General features: G+C 57.9%; 1 protein-coding gene across 1 annotated transcript; it reads right to left on the minus strand.

Moving 5' to 3' along the window:
- Window positions 1–10,792: 10,792 nt before the first annotated feature.
- LOC129735694 (uncharacterized) lies at window positions 10,793–12,027 on the minus strand. Its single transcript, XM_055705832.1, has 2 exons — window positions 11,912–12,027; window positions 10,793–11,508 (listed from the first exon to the last, which is right to left on the minus strand). Exons 1-2 carry the CDS (start codon window positions 11,999–12,001, stop codon window positions 10,945–10,947), a joined length of 654 nt encoding a protein of 217 aa, XP_055561807.1. The 5' UTR covers window positions 12,002–12,027; the 3' UTR covers window positions 10,793–10,944.
- Between the last annotated feature and the right edge of the window lie 4,351 nt (window positions 12,028–16,378).

Below are 16,378 nucleotides of genomic sequence, written 5' to 3' on the forward strand. Positions count from 1 at the left end.
CCAGAATATCATCCTATGATCGCAGAACTCTTCCCTGATCATTTTCTGTTCTCCAAATGTCAAACTGCTTTGCCAACTGATTCCCAAAGATTGTCGGGATATTTTGAAAGCCTTGTGGTACAACCGCCTAAGTGTATTGCAGTTTCCTTCCCGTTTCTGGGTTTGCGCATTCAAAAACAAAAGGCTTCTGACTGTCAGTGCCCCGGGGAACACAGAAAAAGGCATCCTTCACATCAAAACCTGTACACCATCCCTGTTCCCCTGTAAGGGTGGTTTCATGTCTGTATGGATGTGCTACTGCAGGATAAATACCTTGAGGTATGTGATTTGTTGCTCTTAAATCCTGCACCGATCGGCAATCTTGACCCTTGGCCTTTTTCACTGGCAAAACAGGGGTGTTGGATTTCAACGCACACCCCACCAACAGGTTGTACTTCAAGAATTTCTGAATTATCGCTACCGACCCATTCCTAGCTTCCAGCTTCAGGCGACACTGTTTCATTCTCAGCGGGGATGATCCAGGCTTTAAGTCAATCCTTACAGGTTTTGACCTGTGGGATTTTCCAGGAACCTCTCCGGCTCGTACAATAGGAATCACAGCATCTCTGACCTCCGGGCCTATCTTTCTCCTTTCAAGGCAGCATAGCCTGTAATAACAAAGCTGCTGCCTCTCGACACAAACAGTTTCTGGAATTAAGATTTCTATTTCCTCCTTTTAAAATCAGATTTCTGCTTCCAATTTTTTGGAGTAGATCTCTCCCCAAACAATGCTTTTGGAAGACTTGGCTAATATAAAAACTGATGAGGAACCCACTGTTTTCCCAGCTTCATTGCTAAGGGTTTCAAAAATGGCCAAGTTTCATGGGTCCCTGCCATACCAGCAATGCTTATATCCTTACTGCTTAGTTCCCCTCTAAAGTCTTCTGAACAGAGGAAGTAGCCCCAGGATCTACCCAAAGCTCAACTTCTTCACTTCCCAGCTCCGCTTTCACCAGAGGCTCCTCTGGGGAGAGACTCCTCCGCTCCCCCTCATTCCTCGCTTACTGGGAGCAAGGGGGCAGAGGGGCTCCAATCCTTAAGCAGACGGTCTTCTTCTGAACGCCCATCCCTTCTGCACTGTGCACACTGATTATCAGCCAACCGAGGGCTGGGCCGGAGTCCCCCCTCGGGGCTCTGCCCCATCCTCAGGCCCTTGCCCTCACCCTACCATTTTACTCTGATACCGCCAACAAGCAACAATTTACTCTTCCCTTTCGACTCTCTCTATGACGAGCTGCAATCCAAGCAACATCCAACAGCTTTCCCCTACCTTGAGCAATCACTTCCTTGTAACTTCTGTAACTTTCTTCTAATACCATCCCAGGATTGGCTCACCAATAGAGGGGCCGATTGATCTCATCCCTCTTAAGATTCAGGGTCAGCACTTGTAGAGTTGCGGGCTACCTCCTTCATTCTGTTCTGCAGATCTGGGGGGGGCTCTTGGCTATCGTGCCTAGCCTCGTACCATTCGGACATGGTTATTGCCTTAGCCACAGCATTTTGAATGCCAAATAGAATCCCTTTCTGATACCGAGTCCAAAGCTGCCTGGGTCCGTTAACATGCAGGTCCCAGTTTGGACCAACAGAGGGGAAATGATGCTCCACAGTTCCTGTTTTAACCTCAGCTTCCACATGTATTCTAGCGGCTTGACAAATCATCTCCTTCTCACTACTATCAAACAAAACCTGCAGTATTGCCTCTATATCCTTACACTCTGGATCATCCTGTGTTTTAACCATCATTATTTCAAAAACACCAGCCGCCTTCTCAGGGTCGTCTCGGTAATTTCCTGCGGTTGCTTTGCAATGCTTCAACTCTGTTATTGAAAACAGGACCGTCACCGTAATGGGTCCTTCATTTGCCACAGCCTGGCGCAGGGGAGCCTGTATCACTTCCCCTGGTTTGGCCCGCTCCCACCCTGCGGCTGGGCTAAAACCTTCTGCCCCACTAAAGGGCTCTCCCTCTTCACAGCCACTTTCCCTGCCACCAGCCTCGTCAGCTCGCCTGCCACCACTTTCTCTTACCCTGCTCATATCACTAGTATCAGCGTCAGAACTCTCTCCCCGTCTCTGCTGGGCTCCAACCATTAACTCTAAACCATCGCCTCTAAACCTCCTTCTTTCTTGTAGTCATTACAATTTTAAACGCCTCTGTCTGATACTACAAGCAGAGCAGACCCTTTTCAACAACCTCTTCTTATCCTTTTCCAAAGCCAAGAGAAAAGGATCTCAGGGAGGTAAATTTATACCACGCTGGTTTTGCCATTCAGAATGGGTCTTTACAGTGGAAAAAGATCAGCATATCAAACTCTGTCCCTTTTCCTTTCTTGCCTTCAAAACAACATCAGCGGTAACGTCGTACAATAATGCAAACTGCCATTTTCCCCCATCGCCCAGTTTCTACAGAGACCACCCCTGAGTACAGTATTGCACTAGGGTGCTTTTAGTTACATTTCCCTCAGAACTACCCCTTAATTCTTCCCAGTGTCCCAAAACACATCCCAGTGGAGACTGCTGTAAAATACCACGGCCGTGTACACTGACCAGGGCCCACTTTCTTTTAGCATCCTGAACACTTTATCATATACATGTATAGAAGTATTTTCAGATGTTCCGAGCGCACTCTACTAGACACACACACACACACACACCCCATTAATATACTTGAGTACGTCAGGCAGAAATTTTACCAGACACATTGTTTCCAGGAGAGCCCTCAATAACCCAACCCAGCAGGGCTTTTGCCTCTGCTTAGGGGCAGGTATCCCAGACCACCAGGAATGCCTGACATCTTACCGGGGGAACGTTGCTTTGGAGTCGTTGGTCCGGGAATCAGAGGTCTTCCCCAAGAGTCCCTCAGTGCCGGCTGGAATTGCTGCGATTCACAGCTCCACCGACGCTCAATAGCAGAGTCTCACCTGGGTCACCAGAAAATGATCCCGTAAAGGCGGTCACGGTGAAAAACCCTCTCAGACCTGATGTGAAGTTTCAGAAGGCAGGCATTCTTTATGACAGCGCTGGGAGCACGGGGGAGTGTCACCTCTGAGCACGCTCACCAAGTTACTCGAGGGTACACATTACATACAGCAGAGTACTTGCACGCTCATAGGGCATCACACACGCACACTCTACCGACTTGTCTCCTCTTGTGGCCAGAACTTCCCCGCTCAGAGGCTTTTTTGTGCATCACTCCAGAGAATGAAGTTCTTTTCCCCATCCGCTCTTTGTTCCGTGCCCTTCCCAAGGCTGACTCCCCAGATCAGTCATCCCTTTGTTCATCACTTCCAGCAACTTTAGAGAGGTAGCTTAGCTAAACTTTGTGCCTAGATTTCTCTCACATAGAGCCAAACACGATATTAGAGCTTGGAAACTGGGGAGTTTAGACATCTGGTCCCGTTGCTGAGCCAGCAACCTTCCCTGAACAGATTCCTTGGACAGAAAGGTATATACAGTGCTATCTATACAGTGCCATCAAAACCTTCCCCTGCATACCATGGCTGTCCCTAAAATCCTTCCATCGAGCACCCCAGTCATGCCTAAGGGCCTCCCCATTGCCCCCATCCCATTCCCAATTTCTTCCCTCAAGCCACCCCCCACCCCGCACCCCAGCTCATTTCTAAAATCCTCCCCCGTGCCTCTCGGACTGTCCCCCAACTATTTCCCCTGTGCCCCCAACCCCAGCAGTCCATCTCTACAATCCTTCCCCCACCCCCCTCCTTTGCCCCCACAACCTTCCCCCTGTACCCCCATCCCACCCTGAGAACCTTCCTCAACACCCCAACCACCCCCCTCCGTCGGGCCCTGCAGTGATTCCACTTGCCCCCAGCCTGGCCCTAACATCCTTCCCCTCACTCCCGTCCTGTCCCTAAAGCCCTTCCCCCCAGACCCTCACGGCCATTCCTAGACTCCTTTCCCCCGACCCCACACTTTCTCCCATCACTCTTTCTCCCCAGCCCCTGCCGGTCATGCCCTACACTCCTTCCCACAGCCCCCCCCTCCACTCTGTCCCTAAAATCGTTCCCCTGCCCCCCGGCAGCCCCTAAAACCCTCCCTGGAACCCCCCTCTCACTACCTACAGGCCTCCCCCGACCCCTCGGTCCGTCACTAAATCCATCCCCCCCCCCCCCCCCCGCCCCCCCAGGCCTGCTAGAGACTCCTTCCCCCCACCCCCCGGTCCGTCCCTGAAATCTCTCCCCCGGCCCCACGGTCTGTCCCCAACAGCCCCCCCGGCCCCAGCAGGGCTGGCTCTTTACCATCGCGGTGGGAAAGGCGCTCAGGTTCTGCCAAGCATCTCTGCAGCTGCTGCTGTTGGAGGTCACCCTCAGAGGGAGAGGAGGACAGGACAGCCAGTGCCACCAGGGCTCAGCTGCTGGGAGCCCCAGCTTGTGTGGCATCGGGTGGGCCTCCCGCCACGGCCCAGCACAGCCTGCAGGTCCCCTCCGTCGAAAAGTCACCTCCTCTGGGCCATGGCCGCTCTGACAGGGCTCTTCCCAAAGCAGCCAACTCTGTTCCTCATGCCGACCGTCAGGCACAGGGGACGCTCACCTGAGAGCAGCTCCTGGCTGCACTGTGAGAGGGGGGCGAGGCCCGGCAGGAGGCCTCATAGCCCTGCGCACAGGATCCCTCTGAATTCGGCTGTTCCATTGCCTCAGGCAGCCAACACAGAAAATGGTGCTGCCGGGCATGCGGTGCCACGGTTTGAAACTCCAGTGCCAAGCCAGAAGGGGGGAAACTGTCAACCCGCTTGGTCCTTGATGTCAGAAAGAGCTTCCTTGCCTAGTTTCTTACCCGTTGCAACTCTCAGCTACACCACATGCTTGAGGTTTTTCTAGGCTTCTCTCCGGGAAGGAAAAGGATGCCCAACTGCATGCATGCGTGTAATCACTAGAGCGTTTTGGAGTTTAAACTGTGAAAAATTACGTTTCAAAAGAGAATCAAAATGACACCCATTACCACCCAAGGTTCATGCCAGATGTTCTCCATAAAGGAGGACAGAGAAAGGTGTGGCTATATTGCCCACAGAACGCTAGAATCATTTCAGCTAGCAGGCACCCTGGAAGGTCTCCCATGCCTCCTCCTGTTCCAAACAGCCACAGTGAAGGAAAGGCTCCACGGAAGGAAAATCCTTTTCTCGTCACAGCTAGGGGTGCCACCGAGGCGCTTCCTGGGTCCCAGTGTTACAGAAAGAAGTTTGAAGCACTCTCCTCCAGAACTGATTCTCTTCTAAGAACAACCAAAGGTCAGGGAAATGCACAAGTGGAAAGACGCCTGAGACAGAGACATAAATGCACATACACGTAACAGTTTACTATGAGGTTTGCTTCCTCAGGCAGCAATGTTCAAGTATCCTCATCAGTCTTCCTCCCCATCTTTATCCAATCTTCCCTATTTCTGTTTCAATCGTCTGTAAAAACCTATTTCAGTTTATTCTGAGAGGTTTGTTGTGCACCTCATTTCGTTCGTAGCATGGTCCTGCTGCCCTGCTAATATGGCAAAATGTCAAGAACCAACTCAGACGGAGCCCCCAAACGTCTGGCCAACAGCTAAACCACCGAAGGTCTGGCTTTTCTCACCAAAACAGCTACTCTCAGGACCAGGTCTTAAAAACGGAGGGCTTTAAAAACAAGTGGCTCATGTAGGTGCTCCTACGCCCCCCTGCCATGGGCAGGTTCCTCGTGAGACCAAGGTGCTGCAGGGTGGTGCGGTGCAAGCATTAGTTAAACCAGACCAAGTTTACGATGCAAAGAAAATGGTCAAAGTCCTCGGTTTGAATGGCAGAGAGGCACCTGGAAGTCAGCTAGAGGCAAGTTCCGGCCAGAGTGCCGGCTTGCTGCCAGCACCAGCCCAGGGCTCTCCCGAGCAAGTGCCAGGACACCCTGAGGACAGAGGCTGACTCAAATAACCGGCCCTGGGAGCAAGGGCAGCAGAGGCCCCAGCTGGTCAGCAGCTGGAGCGCCAGAGGCACGGGCAGAGGCCCAAGGCGTGGGCTCTGCTTGGCATGGAGAAGAAGGAGCACAGGGGCTCTCCAGCTCTGCCTGCCGGCATGGGCCTTGCCCGCACACGTCTTTCTCCCAGGATGGACCAGGCACAGGCAACCACTGGGGGAACGTGCTCAGCTTTTATTGCTCTCAGAATGTGCCCAGGGTGGAGCAGAGTCTGGCACCACAATGTCCTCATGGCAGCTGAACGTGCTGGGCGCCGTCCATGCACCCATGCCTCGCGTGCCTCCCTGTGCCACACCCTCTGGGTACCGCACAGGATCAGGGCCAGCTGCCATCTCTGGGGACCCCTTTGCCAGCACGGCGCTGCTGCTCTTGCTGTGGCCTGATGCAAGAAGGGCAGAAAGCCTTGCGCAGAGCCCTGAGCGCCCTGCGGAGGAGGGAGGGCCGTCGCCGTCGAGCTGGGGCATGCGGGAGGGCAGCCATGCCTGTGGAAGGAAGACAAGTGTAGGCAGGGGGCTGGGCAGGTACCGGGCAAGATCCTGCCTGCTCCCCGCCACCGAGAGCTTTCCCCAGGGAGTGGTGGCCAGGGAACGGCCAGCCCCCATGCACGCAGTCCTTCTGCTTTGGCCTGGGTGCACATTGCCGGGACGGCTGGGCTAAGCCTTCCCTTGCCGGGCCAGCGCTACACTCGGGGATGTACCTGGCTCATCCTCGGGCTCATCCCTGGGCTTGGAGCAGGGCCACGTGTTATCGCTCTGCTCAGGGGCTGGCTGCCCCTCCTGGAAACCACCACGAGGGTCCTGGAACAGCTCCAGGCATGAGGGGTGGGCCATAAGGCTGTGGATGGCGATGCCTTCCCCTTGGCACAGCTCTTTGCCACTGTCATCATCTTCCCGCTTGTCCTCCTCTATGGCTGAGTGCCCTGGCTGCTCCTATGAAAACATTAACAGCCAAAGGAGATCCAAGCATCCGTTATTGGCTACCGGGGGAAACACAGGGGCTTAGGGACATGCTTTAGTGGTAGACTACGCAGTGCCGTGTGTCAGGTTGGTTAGGTTTATGGTCCCTGCAGCCAGAGGAGGGCTGTGCGTCACCTCTGTGCTGGGAAGCCACATGCACGTGGAGAGCAAGAGCACAGGCAGGGGATGGAGGGGATGTCAGGGGGCTGACACGGACAGCACCAGCCATCTCCCTGCCGCACACACCCTGGACACTATACGTGCCTACAGGACCTTGTGATGGTCCGTGCCGGACACGCACTCCAGGCTCACCTGGTGCCAAGACTCTGCAGACAAGGTAGAATCCATGTAACCTCTTGTATCTTCCCCTGCTCGGTCAAGGTGGGGTATGGCAGCATCATCCAGAGAGATCAGAAACAGCAATGAAGCCAGATCTTCCTCGTGCGCTGCCGGGGAGAAAATGGCTGTGCTGGCCTCTCCTTGATGCTCTCCAGACATGGCAGAAGCCATGTGTTCCCCATCCTCACATTCCTCTTGCACGAGAGAGGCTGTGCTGGCCTCTCCTTGATGCTCTCCAGACATGGCAGAAGCCATGTGTTCCCCATCCTCACATTCCCCTTGCACGAGAGAGGCTGTGCTGGGCTCTCCTGGAGGCTTTCCAGGCAAGGAAGACTCGCTGTCCTGAGTTGCTGAAGGTGGTCTTGGTGCCATCACCACATGCACGTTTTGTGCTGGGTCCCAGTGTTCTGCCAGTTGCTGACCGAGTCCCTGGATCGCAGCCACAGCCTCGTTCCGGACCCCACTCATTTTACACTGGTCTGTGTCCTGCAGAGCCATGTTGTAGGCTGCGGGGCTGTGTGGGGCAGCCGCCTGGCTCTCTGCCTGGGCTGCTGTGGGCTGCTCACTGAGGAGAGGAGATTCCTGTGCCTTTGCCACCTCTTTTCCTATGCGAGTTAGATGCGCGCAGTGCCCCTCTTCCTCAGAAGGTGTGGCCAGGGCAGCAGCTGCTGGCTCAACTTCCACGGGTTCCCCTTGCATAGCTGAAATGCTCTGTAGGTTGCCAGCTGCGTCTGCTGCTGCCCCTCTGCCTACACTGCTCAGCCAGCAGGGCCCATCCTGGGGACCAGCCTCTTCTTGGGGCAGCTCATTGTCTCTGTCTTCTCCCCAGTCTTTTTCCTTTGGCAGGGACCCTGGGTTGTTCTGTGGCCTTGCTGCCCTTGCCCAGTTCTTCTTGGGGACACGAGCCGCTGCGCTTGCATGACTGCCTGTCCTGCTGTGCTGGGCTTTCTGATCCTCCGTCTTCACTGACGGCATGGCCACATGCTCCTGAAGAGCCTTGTGGTGCTCCGGCAGCGATTTGCCTTTGCACTTGTTTTTGGTGAGCGTCACCTGTGTTTTGAGATCGCGCTCTTCCACTTGCCCCTGCTGCCCTGAAGCCACATCCCTCCTGCCCAGGGAAGCTGGCACAGAAACCCTGCCAGCAGCACCAGTGCTTTTACGTGCATGAGGATCAGGCACGTGCTGACCTGCAGGGGCCTTGCCACTGTGGGCCACCCAGACCTCCTCTGATCTTGCCGTCTTCGCCGCACCCAGCCTGTGTTCCCGGTGCCACTGTGCCGCTGTCTGCTGGCTGGGTCGGTGGCTCCCAGTGAAAACCTTGTCCGGGTCCGTACTCAAAAGGTACCTCTTTGTCTCCTTCCCAGCTGTGGCATTGGCTGCAGGGCTGAGTGGGGCATGCCTCCTGCTCTGCACACTGGTGGCTTTCCCCTGCTCACCAGGGATGCCCCGAGTAGATGGGACAAGCTGTCGGTGTCTGCTGGTTGCAGTGCTGCTGGCCTTTCCCCTGCCCTGGGCAGAAGCTGCAGAGGCTGCTGCTGGCAGAGGCGGGAGCTTGCAGCAAGTGCTGGCAGCTCCTGGTGCCCGAGCTGCGTGCACCTTCTGTGGTGCTGCTGCCTGCCTTGCTGGCAGACGGGCTGTCTCCTCCCGCCTCACCCTGATGGAGGGCATTGCCACCCTGCACGCCGGGCTGTCCGTCTGCAAGAGAAGGCGAGGAGAGAGGCTGCGTGACTGTGGCCCTTCGCCCGTGCCCCCGTGTCCCAGCTGGAAAAGCCCCTGTGCCGGCTCCCCTGCCAGCCCCCAGGGCAGCACGCGGCCACACAGGGAGTTGCCGCTCGGCTCCCAGAGCTGGCTGGGGAGCGCACTGCTCCGGCCATGGCCCACAGTGACTCCTGGGAGCATCCCCAGCATGCCCGGGCAGCCTGCAGGCACGGTTAGGTGGGCTCAGCTTGCTATGTGACCGGGCCCTCCCGTCCCCTCCTGCAGCTCCCGCCTGCCCGTCGGCAGCGCCTGGACTCGGGAAGACGTTTGTCCCGGGCTCCCTCGGGCTCCCTACCTGTGCGCGTCGGCTCCCAGCGGCCTGCGAGCTCTGTGGGCAGGGGAGCGGTGGCAGCTTGTTCCTATGGGGGGACAAAGCCTGTCCCTGGCTGTCCTGCGGCGCTGCCAGCGGCCGCCTGTGGCCCATCTGCGGGCAGGAGGAGGAGAAGTCAAGGACTGGAGGCGGCTGCCTTGGCACAGCGGCCCCCACAGTGGCGGCAAGCCCGGCCCTGGCACCAAGGCAGCTCCGCGTGGCCCCGTCCCACCACCGGCCTCCTCGTCCTGCCCCGTCCCTCAGCTGGTGCCGGGTCTGCAGGCCTTGCAGCCTGCTGATGGGCCGGGGGTGGGCGTTTGCCTCCTCATGCGTGGGCATCTTCGGCGGCGCCTGCCGACGACCGGCCATGGTCACCCAGGGGAGATGCTGCCTCCTGAGGGAGTGGCTCTCCTGGGAGTGGGCACCCCAGGGCTCTGGCTCCTTAAATACCCGCGGGGTCACCGTGGGGACCCGCATCACAATGACCTCTGGGCACGGTGCGCCGCCTGCATCACAAAGCCCTGGCGATGCTGTGGAGCCTGGCGGGGACTGGCTGTGCCCGGCTGTGCCCGGCGTGGGGCAGCCCCTGCTTGCCCCTCACAGAGGCCCCAGCAGGCCCGAGCCCGCACCTCCCACATCCCCCCGGTGCCAGCAGCCTCTGCAGAGCTCAGTCCTGTGTGCGTGCAGCAGCTCTGGGTGCCACCGCCCGGGGCCTTGTCCCCAGGCATGGCTCCCACACAGGGCGCCCAGGCCTGGGGACGCTCCGGTGCCCGCCTACAGAACGCAGGGGAGGCCCGCAGGCCCGTGCCCAGAGGCCACTGGCCACGCCGAGCTGCTCCCGGCAGTCGCCATGGGCCGCGGGGTGACCAGCCCTCTCCCCAGCCGGCTCTGGGAGGTCCCTCCCAGGCTGCTCTTCTTCAGTGCCTTTCCTCCAGAGATGGAGCGTGCACGGGCTCACACCCACAGCCAGGACGAGGGAGCAGGGCTGCCTCCCTGGGGCTGACGCTCTGTGCTCCCTTTCCAGCTGGAATGAAAAGAAAAGCTGCCTTTGCTCCCAGTTACAACACAGAGAAACACCTGTGTCTCATGCACATGCCTGCACCTTCTCTGACAGAAAATGGCTTTGGGGCACAATGGAAACTGCTGGGGAGAACAAAAAAACCCATTAAAATAAACGCTGCTCAGCTGATGTTGGAGACCTTGATATTAGGCACCCAGACTTGTTCTCCTCCCTGCAGTTGTCACTCCTGGACCAGGAATTGCTTGCTAGTGGGTGAATCTGACAGCAGCAGCTCCCAGGCAGAGCTGGGAGCAGCCCCTGGGGACACCTTTAGGCTTTACAGCAGTGTTTGCTGCCCCAGCACGGGTCCCCTGCCCCCTGCAGGGACCAGGCGGGAGGCTGGAGGGAAGAGTCCCACCAACAGCTTTGGCCTCCAGGCTGGAGAACCCTGTCCCAGGCTCAGGCACCGCTGCCTCCGGGCTCCCCTACCCCATCCTGGGGCAATAAGGCAACTCTCTTCCTTCTACAGAACAACACTCAAAGCTTAAGGGGAGGAGGAAATGCCTATTTCCTCCCTAATGCAGGTTTCCCCCAGGCCTAGAGGTTGCTGCTGTCTTCTGCTCGGCTGGGAGAGGGGTTGGAGCCTTTCTCCACCTCTCCTTGGCTGCCTTTCTCCTGGGCTGGGCTGGAGGGTGGGGAGTCCAAGTGCCTCCAGTGCCGAGTGCCTGCCAAGGAGCAGACGCTCTCAGCAAAGCAGACGGCAACCACAGGTGCTGTTTCCCAGAGGACCTCTTGAAAGGAGCCTGCAGCAGGACCTGGCAGCCGGGAGACCCAGCACTGCGTGCCTCTTATCACGGCCGATTTTGTCGCTTGCATCCTGCTGCCACTCTCTCCCTCACGAGCCTGAGCAGGCAAACCCCTGCCCTGCAGCCGGATGTCTGTCCTGCTCCCCCGCTCTGGAGACCTGCCGCCCTGGGTGCCCCGAAGGAGAGGGTCGCTGCTGCTCTCAGCGGTGTCAATCGCTGCCCGTACCTGGGGTTGCTGTCGGTCCTTCCCCGCAGACCAGGCTCCCCATGCCGCCCACTCTGCCTTTGCTTGCTCGAGCTGCTCTTGCCACTTGGGCCTCACTTGCTCCCACTCTGCAGGCAGCTGCCAGACCTCCTGGAGGGGATGGCAAGGCAGCAGAAGGCAGGATTAGTCTCAGCGCCTGGAACGGGTGTCCTTCGGGTCTGACCCGTGTTGCCGCCCCTTGCCTCAGCTGGTCGGTTGGCAGGGCTTTGCCCCTAACACATCGGGGGCTCTGGGGTCATTCTAGGCTCCTGGCAAACACAGCTGCGACCAAAGCCCTCCACTGTGAACAGCCGAGAAAGGACTTGGGCATCTCCCATAGCCCCTGGGCCAGGAGAAAGTGTTTTGTGACAATGCAGGGGGCAAGGAAGATCTGAAGGAGGTGACAGACAGCTGACAAGGAGCGCACGTCCAGGGGTCCTTTCAGGCTGGCTCTCTGCACAAAGAGGCTTCTGCCGAGTCCCCAGCAGCACGGTAGCTACAGCAAGGCACGCACCTGCAGCGCTTTCTGGCAGTCGTCTGAGGATGGGAGTGTAGAGGTGGGTTTGGCTGGAGAAGCCGGCTCCTGCCTGCCTGCCTCCTTCATCCTGGGGGAGCTGCCTGGACGTGGGGGGAGCGCACTGCAAAGAGGCACCGGGAGCAGTCGGCATGAGCACGGGGCAGTTTGCTCTCCCACTTTCGCCTGGCACCAAAGCTCCCCAGGCTGGCAGAAGCAGCACGCGAGGTGGGGCCATCTCTGCTGGCAGCGGGGAGCCTTTCCTGAGCCCCCTCAGATGGACGGGGGAGGACTGCACCTCAGCTCTTGCGTGAGGGAACCACAGGGACGTGGGGTGCACTCAGCATCCGCCACCTTCCCCAGGGAGGGGCCCACAACAGGGGAAACAAGCACATAAGAGCCATGCGGCACATGTCAGGGACCTTGCCGCGTCCCTGCAGCCGGAGTGTCCGGAGGGGATGTCTCGCCTCCACGGGTGCAGGATCCCTTTCATCCCTTCCCACCAGGGTCTCACCTCTCAGAAGTCTTCTTGCCCAAGTCTTTCTGTCTTGTGCCTGGCCCCTGACTTGGCAGTGCAGCAAGGGAAAGCTTCCTCCGTCTCTGCAGCAGCTTGCCAGGATGCGCCTCTGCACCTGGCAAAGGAGGAAACTCAGCAGAGCAGCCCCCTGGGGAGTGCCTTTTGATGGAGCTGTGGTCACCCAGCGCGGGGCAGGGCCTCAGCTGGGCAGCAGAGACCTGTTCCCATACCTTGTCTGAGCCTGGACTTTGCTGCAGCCTTCTTGGCCCAGGCGGACAAAGCCTTGGCCACTGCTCTGCTGACCACCGTACAGCGAAACCTGGGCAGTAAATGATGACACAGGCTTGAAGAAGGGTGACCCCTACCCTCTTGCAGCTTCCCAGCACTAATCCTCACGACTCTCGTGTGAGGCACGGCACCTCTCTTCCTTGTGGCCATGCAGCCATGCATGGGTTTTATTAGCAATCTCCCCCCAACACCGGGCGGCGTAGCTTAAAGCCCTCCCTGTGTGCAGATGGCTCTCTCTGACGGGAGTGACGGGCAGGCTGGGCATGAGAAACGCAGTGACGCTGCCCGGCCACTCCAGGAGAACACACGTGTAACCCCAACTCATCGTAAGTTAACCAGAAACCAGCCCCTTCAGGTCAGGCCCCCTCCCAGACTCAACGTGCAACGCCGAGCCCCGGCAAGGCGCACTCCTGATCAGGAGCTGGGAATCCGCCCGCTCGGTCAGTCGAGGGCTGCAGAGGAAATGCACTCACCTGGGGAAGGCGTGGGCAGGAGCAGCCTGCATCCCCCGAGTGCTGGTTGCTCCAGCGGAGACGGCTGCACCGGGCATCCTCAGCCTCTGTAAAGTGACACAGAGCTGCTAGAAGGTTTCCAAGGCACTTTGCTCTTGGCTCCCAAAGGAAGCAGACCTGTCTCCTGCTCCAAAAGGAAGCCACTTTTCCAAACCCCTCCTCCAAATCTTCCGCCGTGAACATGAGCCCTTGCTCTGCTCTGGAGAAGCTGCACAGCAAACACTGAGACTGCGCAGTAACGCTGCCAGCCTTTCTGTAGGGCAAGAACTCAGAAGCTCAGAATAAAACTTCTTTTCCAATGGAGAACTCAGCGTGGGCGAGCACGTGGAAAGGTGTCGGACTGGCCTGCCACGTGCAGGCTGCCCAACGACCATCGGGTTGCTCACCCTTCAAGAGGCTTCCCAAAGTCACTGCATCACCCTCAAAGCCTGAGCAACTCGCAGTGCTGAGCAGCGCAATCCAGCTGGCCTTGCTCTCCAGCCCTGTGACGCAGTCGCAATAGAATCGCATGCACAGGACGTTGTCGGTGAAGGACAGAACGCCAATGTCCTTGAAGGCAAAGGCGAGGCGCTGCCTGTTCCTCAGTTGGAAGGAGTGCAAGAGTATGGCCTCTTGCACACAGCTCTGCACCACGTGCCATGGGAAGGAAGTGGCTCGTGACAGCCACCTGTAGTTCAGCGGCTCGATCTTGACATCCTCTGCAAGGAGGAGGAACATCGTCACTGGCAGAGCGGGCTGAATTTCTATGTAAAATTAGAAACAAAATGCCAGAGAAAAGGTCGTTTACGGAAACGGCTCTTGGGGAGTGGTTAGTTTGGGAGGAGCTCAAGCTGTCCGCCTAACTTTGGAGGGAATTCTCTCCAGAGAAATTCTGAAATCCTCATTTCTCTGCGCCCTTTCTGAAGGGCAGAGAGCATGCACCCCAGTCCCAAACAGGGCGCGGGAAAGTGGAGGGCGGCCGTTGCCTTCTCACCAGGAACAACCTCTGTGAGGAACGCGAGCTTCCACAGAGATAACTCACCAACGTCCAGCTGGGAGACAGGTCTTCAAACCGCGTACACCTCTTCCTCACCTTGGAATCGCTCTTGGACCGTAGCAAAGGTCCCGAGTCCTGTGACCAGGACCCCTGCCCAGGAAAACGGCACAATAGCTGACCACAGGGAAGAGCGAAACTCTATCACGTGCCAAATGCTTTCTCAGACTAGATCTGGGCACGCTTTCGCTCCTGGTTGACCACGAAGCAAGAGCAGGAGAGCTGCTGAGGGACTCCGTGAGAGAGGCCCACTGTGAATCCTCCGCGGGAGGAGCAGCAGCGCTTCACCATTCTCGGCCTTGGCCATCGGGCTGGGTGAGGGTGAGCTTTTCAGCGGCTGCAGGTCTCGGTCGCAGAGTGCAGCGAGGGTGAGGGCAGGCAGAGATCAGGCAGGAGAGGTTGTGGTCACCGAGGACATCCCCAGGGAAACAGGAACTCTCCAGGGACACACTGGGGACACCAGGACACAGGCAGGGACAATATTATGATGTTAGGGACTTCCGGGGGGACACCAGGACTCCCAAAGGGATGTCACTGGGACATTAAAGACACCCACCGGGACACACTGGGACACAAGAACACACGGGGAGACACCACGGCGATATATAGAATGGCCTGGTAATATCTGGACCCCTCCAGGGACACCACTGTGACATTAGGATGGGACATCAGGGACCACCCCCTCACCTTCCCCGGGGACACCAGGACCCCTCCAGGGACAGCACTGGGACATTAAGGACCCCCCTTTAACACAGCCCTACCCCAGGGACAATGTAGGGGCATTAAGGACTCCTCCCAGGACACCAGGACCCCCACAGGACCAGAAACGCACAAGGGACATACTGGGAACACAAGGACAAACCTGGAGACATCCCTGGGACATCAGGGACACCACGACTGCCCCAGTGACACCACAAGGACATTAAGGACCCCCACAGGGACACCTTGCAACACAAGGACATACTGGGAGACACCACTGGGACATCATTAGAATAGCCTTTAGGACATCAGGACCCCTCCAGGGACACCCCCGTGACATTAGGAATTCCCCAGGAACCCCGCCCCGGGACATAACAGCCTACCCACTCACCTCCCTGGGGACACCAGGACCACCCCCAGGGACACCCCACAACGCCCCAGGGACACACTGGGACACCAGGACACCACACACACACCCCCCGGGACACCATTAGGACATCAGGGACTCCCCTAGAACCTTAACCACTAGAATGTCAAGGACCCCCAGAACGACATATTGCACCCCCTGACAGACACCACTGGGACATCTAGAATGGACTGGGGACATCAGGACGCCTCCAGGGACACCGCTGTGACATTAATGACCCCCACCAGGGACACATTGTGATACACAAGGACCCACTGACACACCACTGGGACATCTAGAATGGCCTGGGGATACCAGGACCACCCCAGCGACAACACTGGGACATTCAGGACCCCCCTGGAAACACACGACCTGCATCCAGGGAAACTGCAGGGGCATTAGGAACTCCCCCTGGGACACCAGGACCCCCACAGGACACACTGGGACACCCGAATGCCTGTAGGGCCACCTGAGAACACTAGGACATCCCTGGAGACATCCCTGGGACACCAGGGACACTCCCGGGGACATTAGGACCCTCCCAGGGACACCCTAGTGACATTAGGGACATCTTGGAAGCAGAAGGACCCTCCACAGAGCACTCCTGGGACATCAGGATCCCCCCAAGGGGACCCTCCAGCAGGTCATTCTCAGTTATCACGCAGAAGCTCCCCCTCGATGGAAGTCCTTAGCAGCAGGGCAGCCCTCAGATCTGCACTGTCAAGGAAACGGAGCCCCAGAAACAGAACCCCCACCCCAAAATGGGAGGACCCCCTCCCCACATGACACTTGATAGTTTAACATTATGCTAGGGGCCAACCAATGTCCTCCTTTTTCTTCTAGTGCCGTGACGACCACGGGTGGTACATGGACTTCTGCCCCATGGTGAACTTAGGGGCCTCCTGCATCAGCAGCACAGGTGCTGCTCCTGCTTTAAGGCATCCAGGCCATCCTGAGCTCACCTCATCCAGCTCTTTGCAGGAGTAAGCTACAGCCCGCCCCTGAGGCCCTA

Source organism: Falco cherrug, chromosome 3, assembly GCF_023634085.1.
Source record: "Falco cherrug isolate bFalChe1 chromosome 3, bFalChe1.pri, whole genome shotgun sequence".
NCBI lineage: Eukaryota > Metazoa > Chordata > Aves > Falconiformes > Falconidae > Falco > Falco cherrug.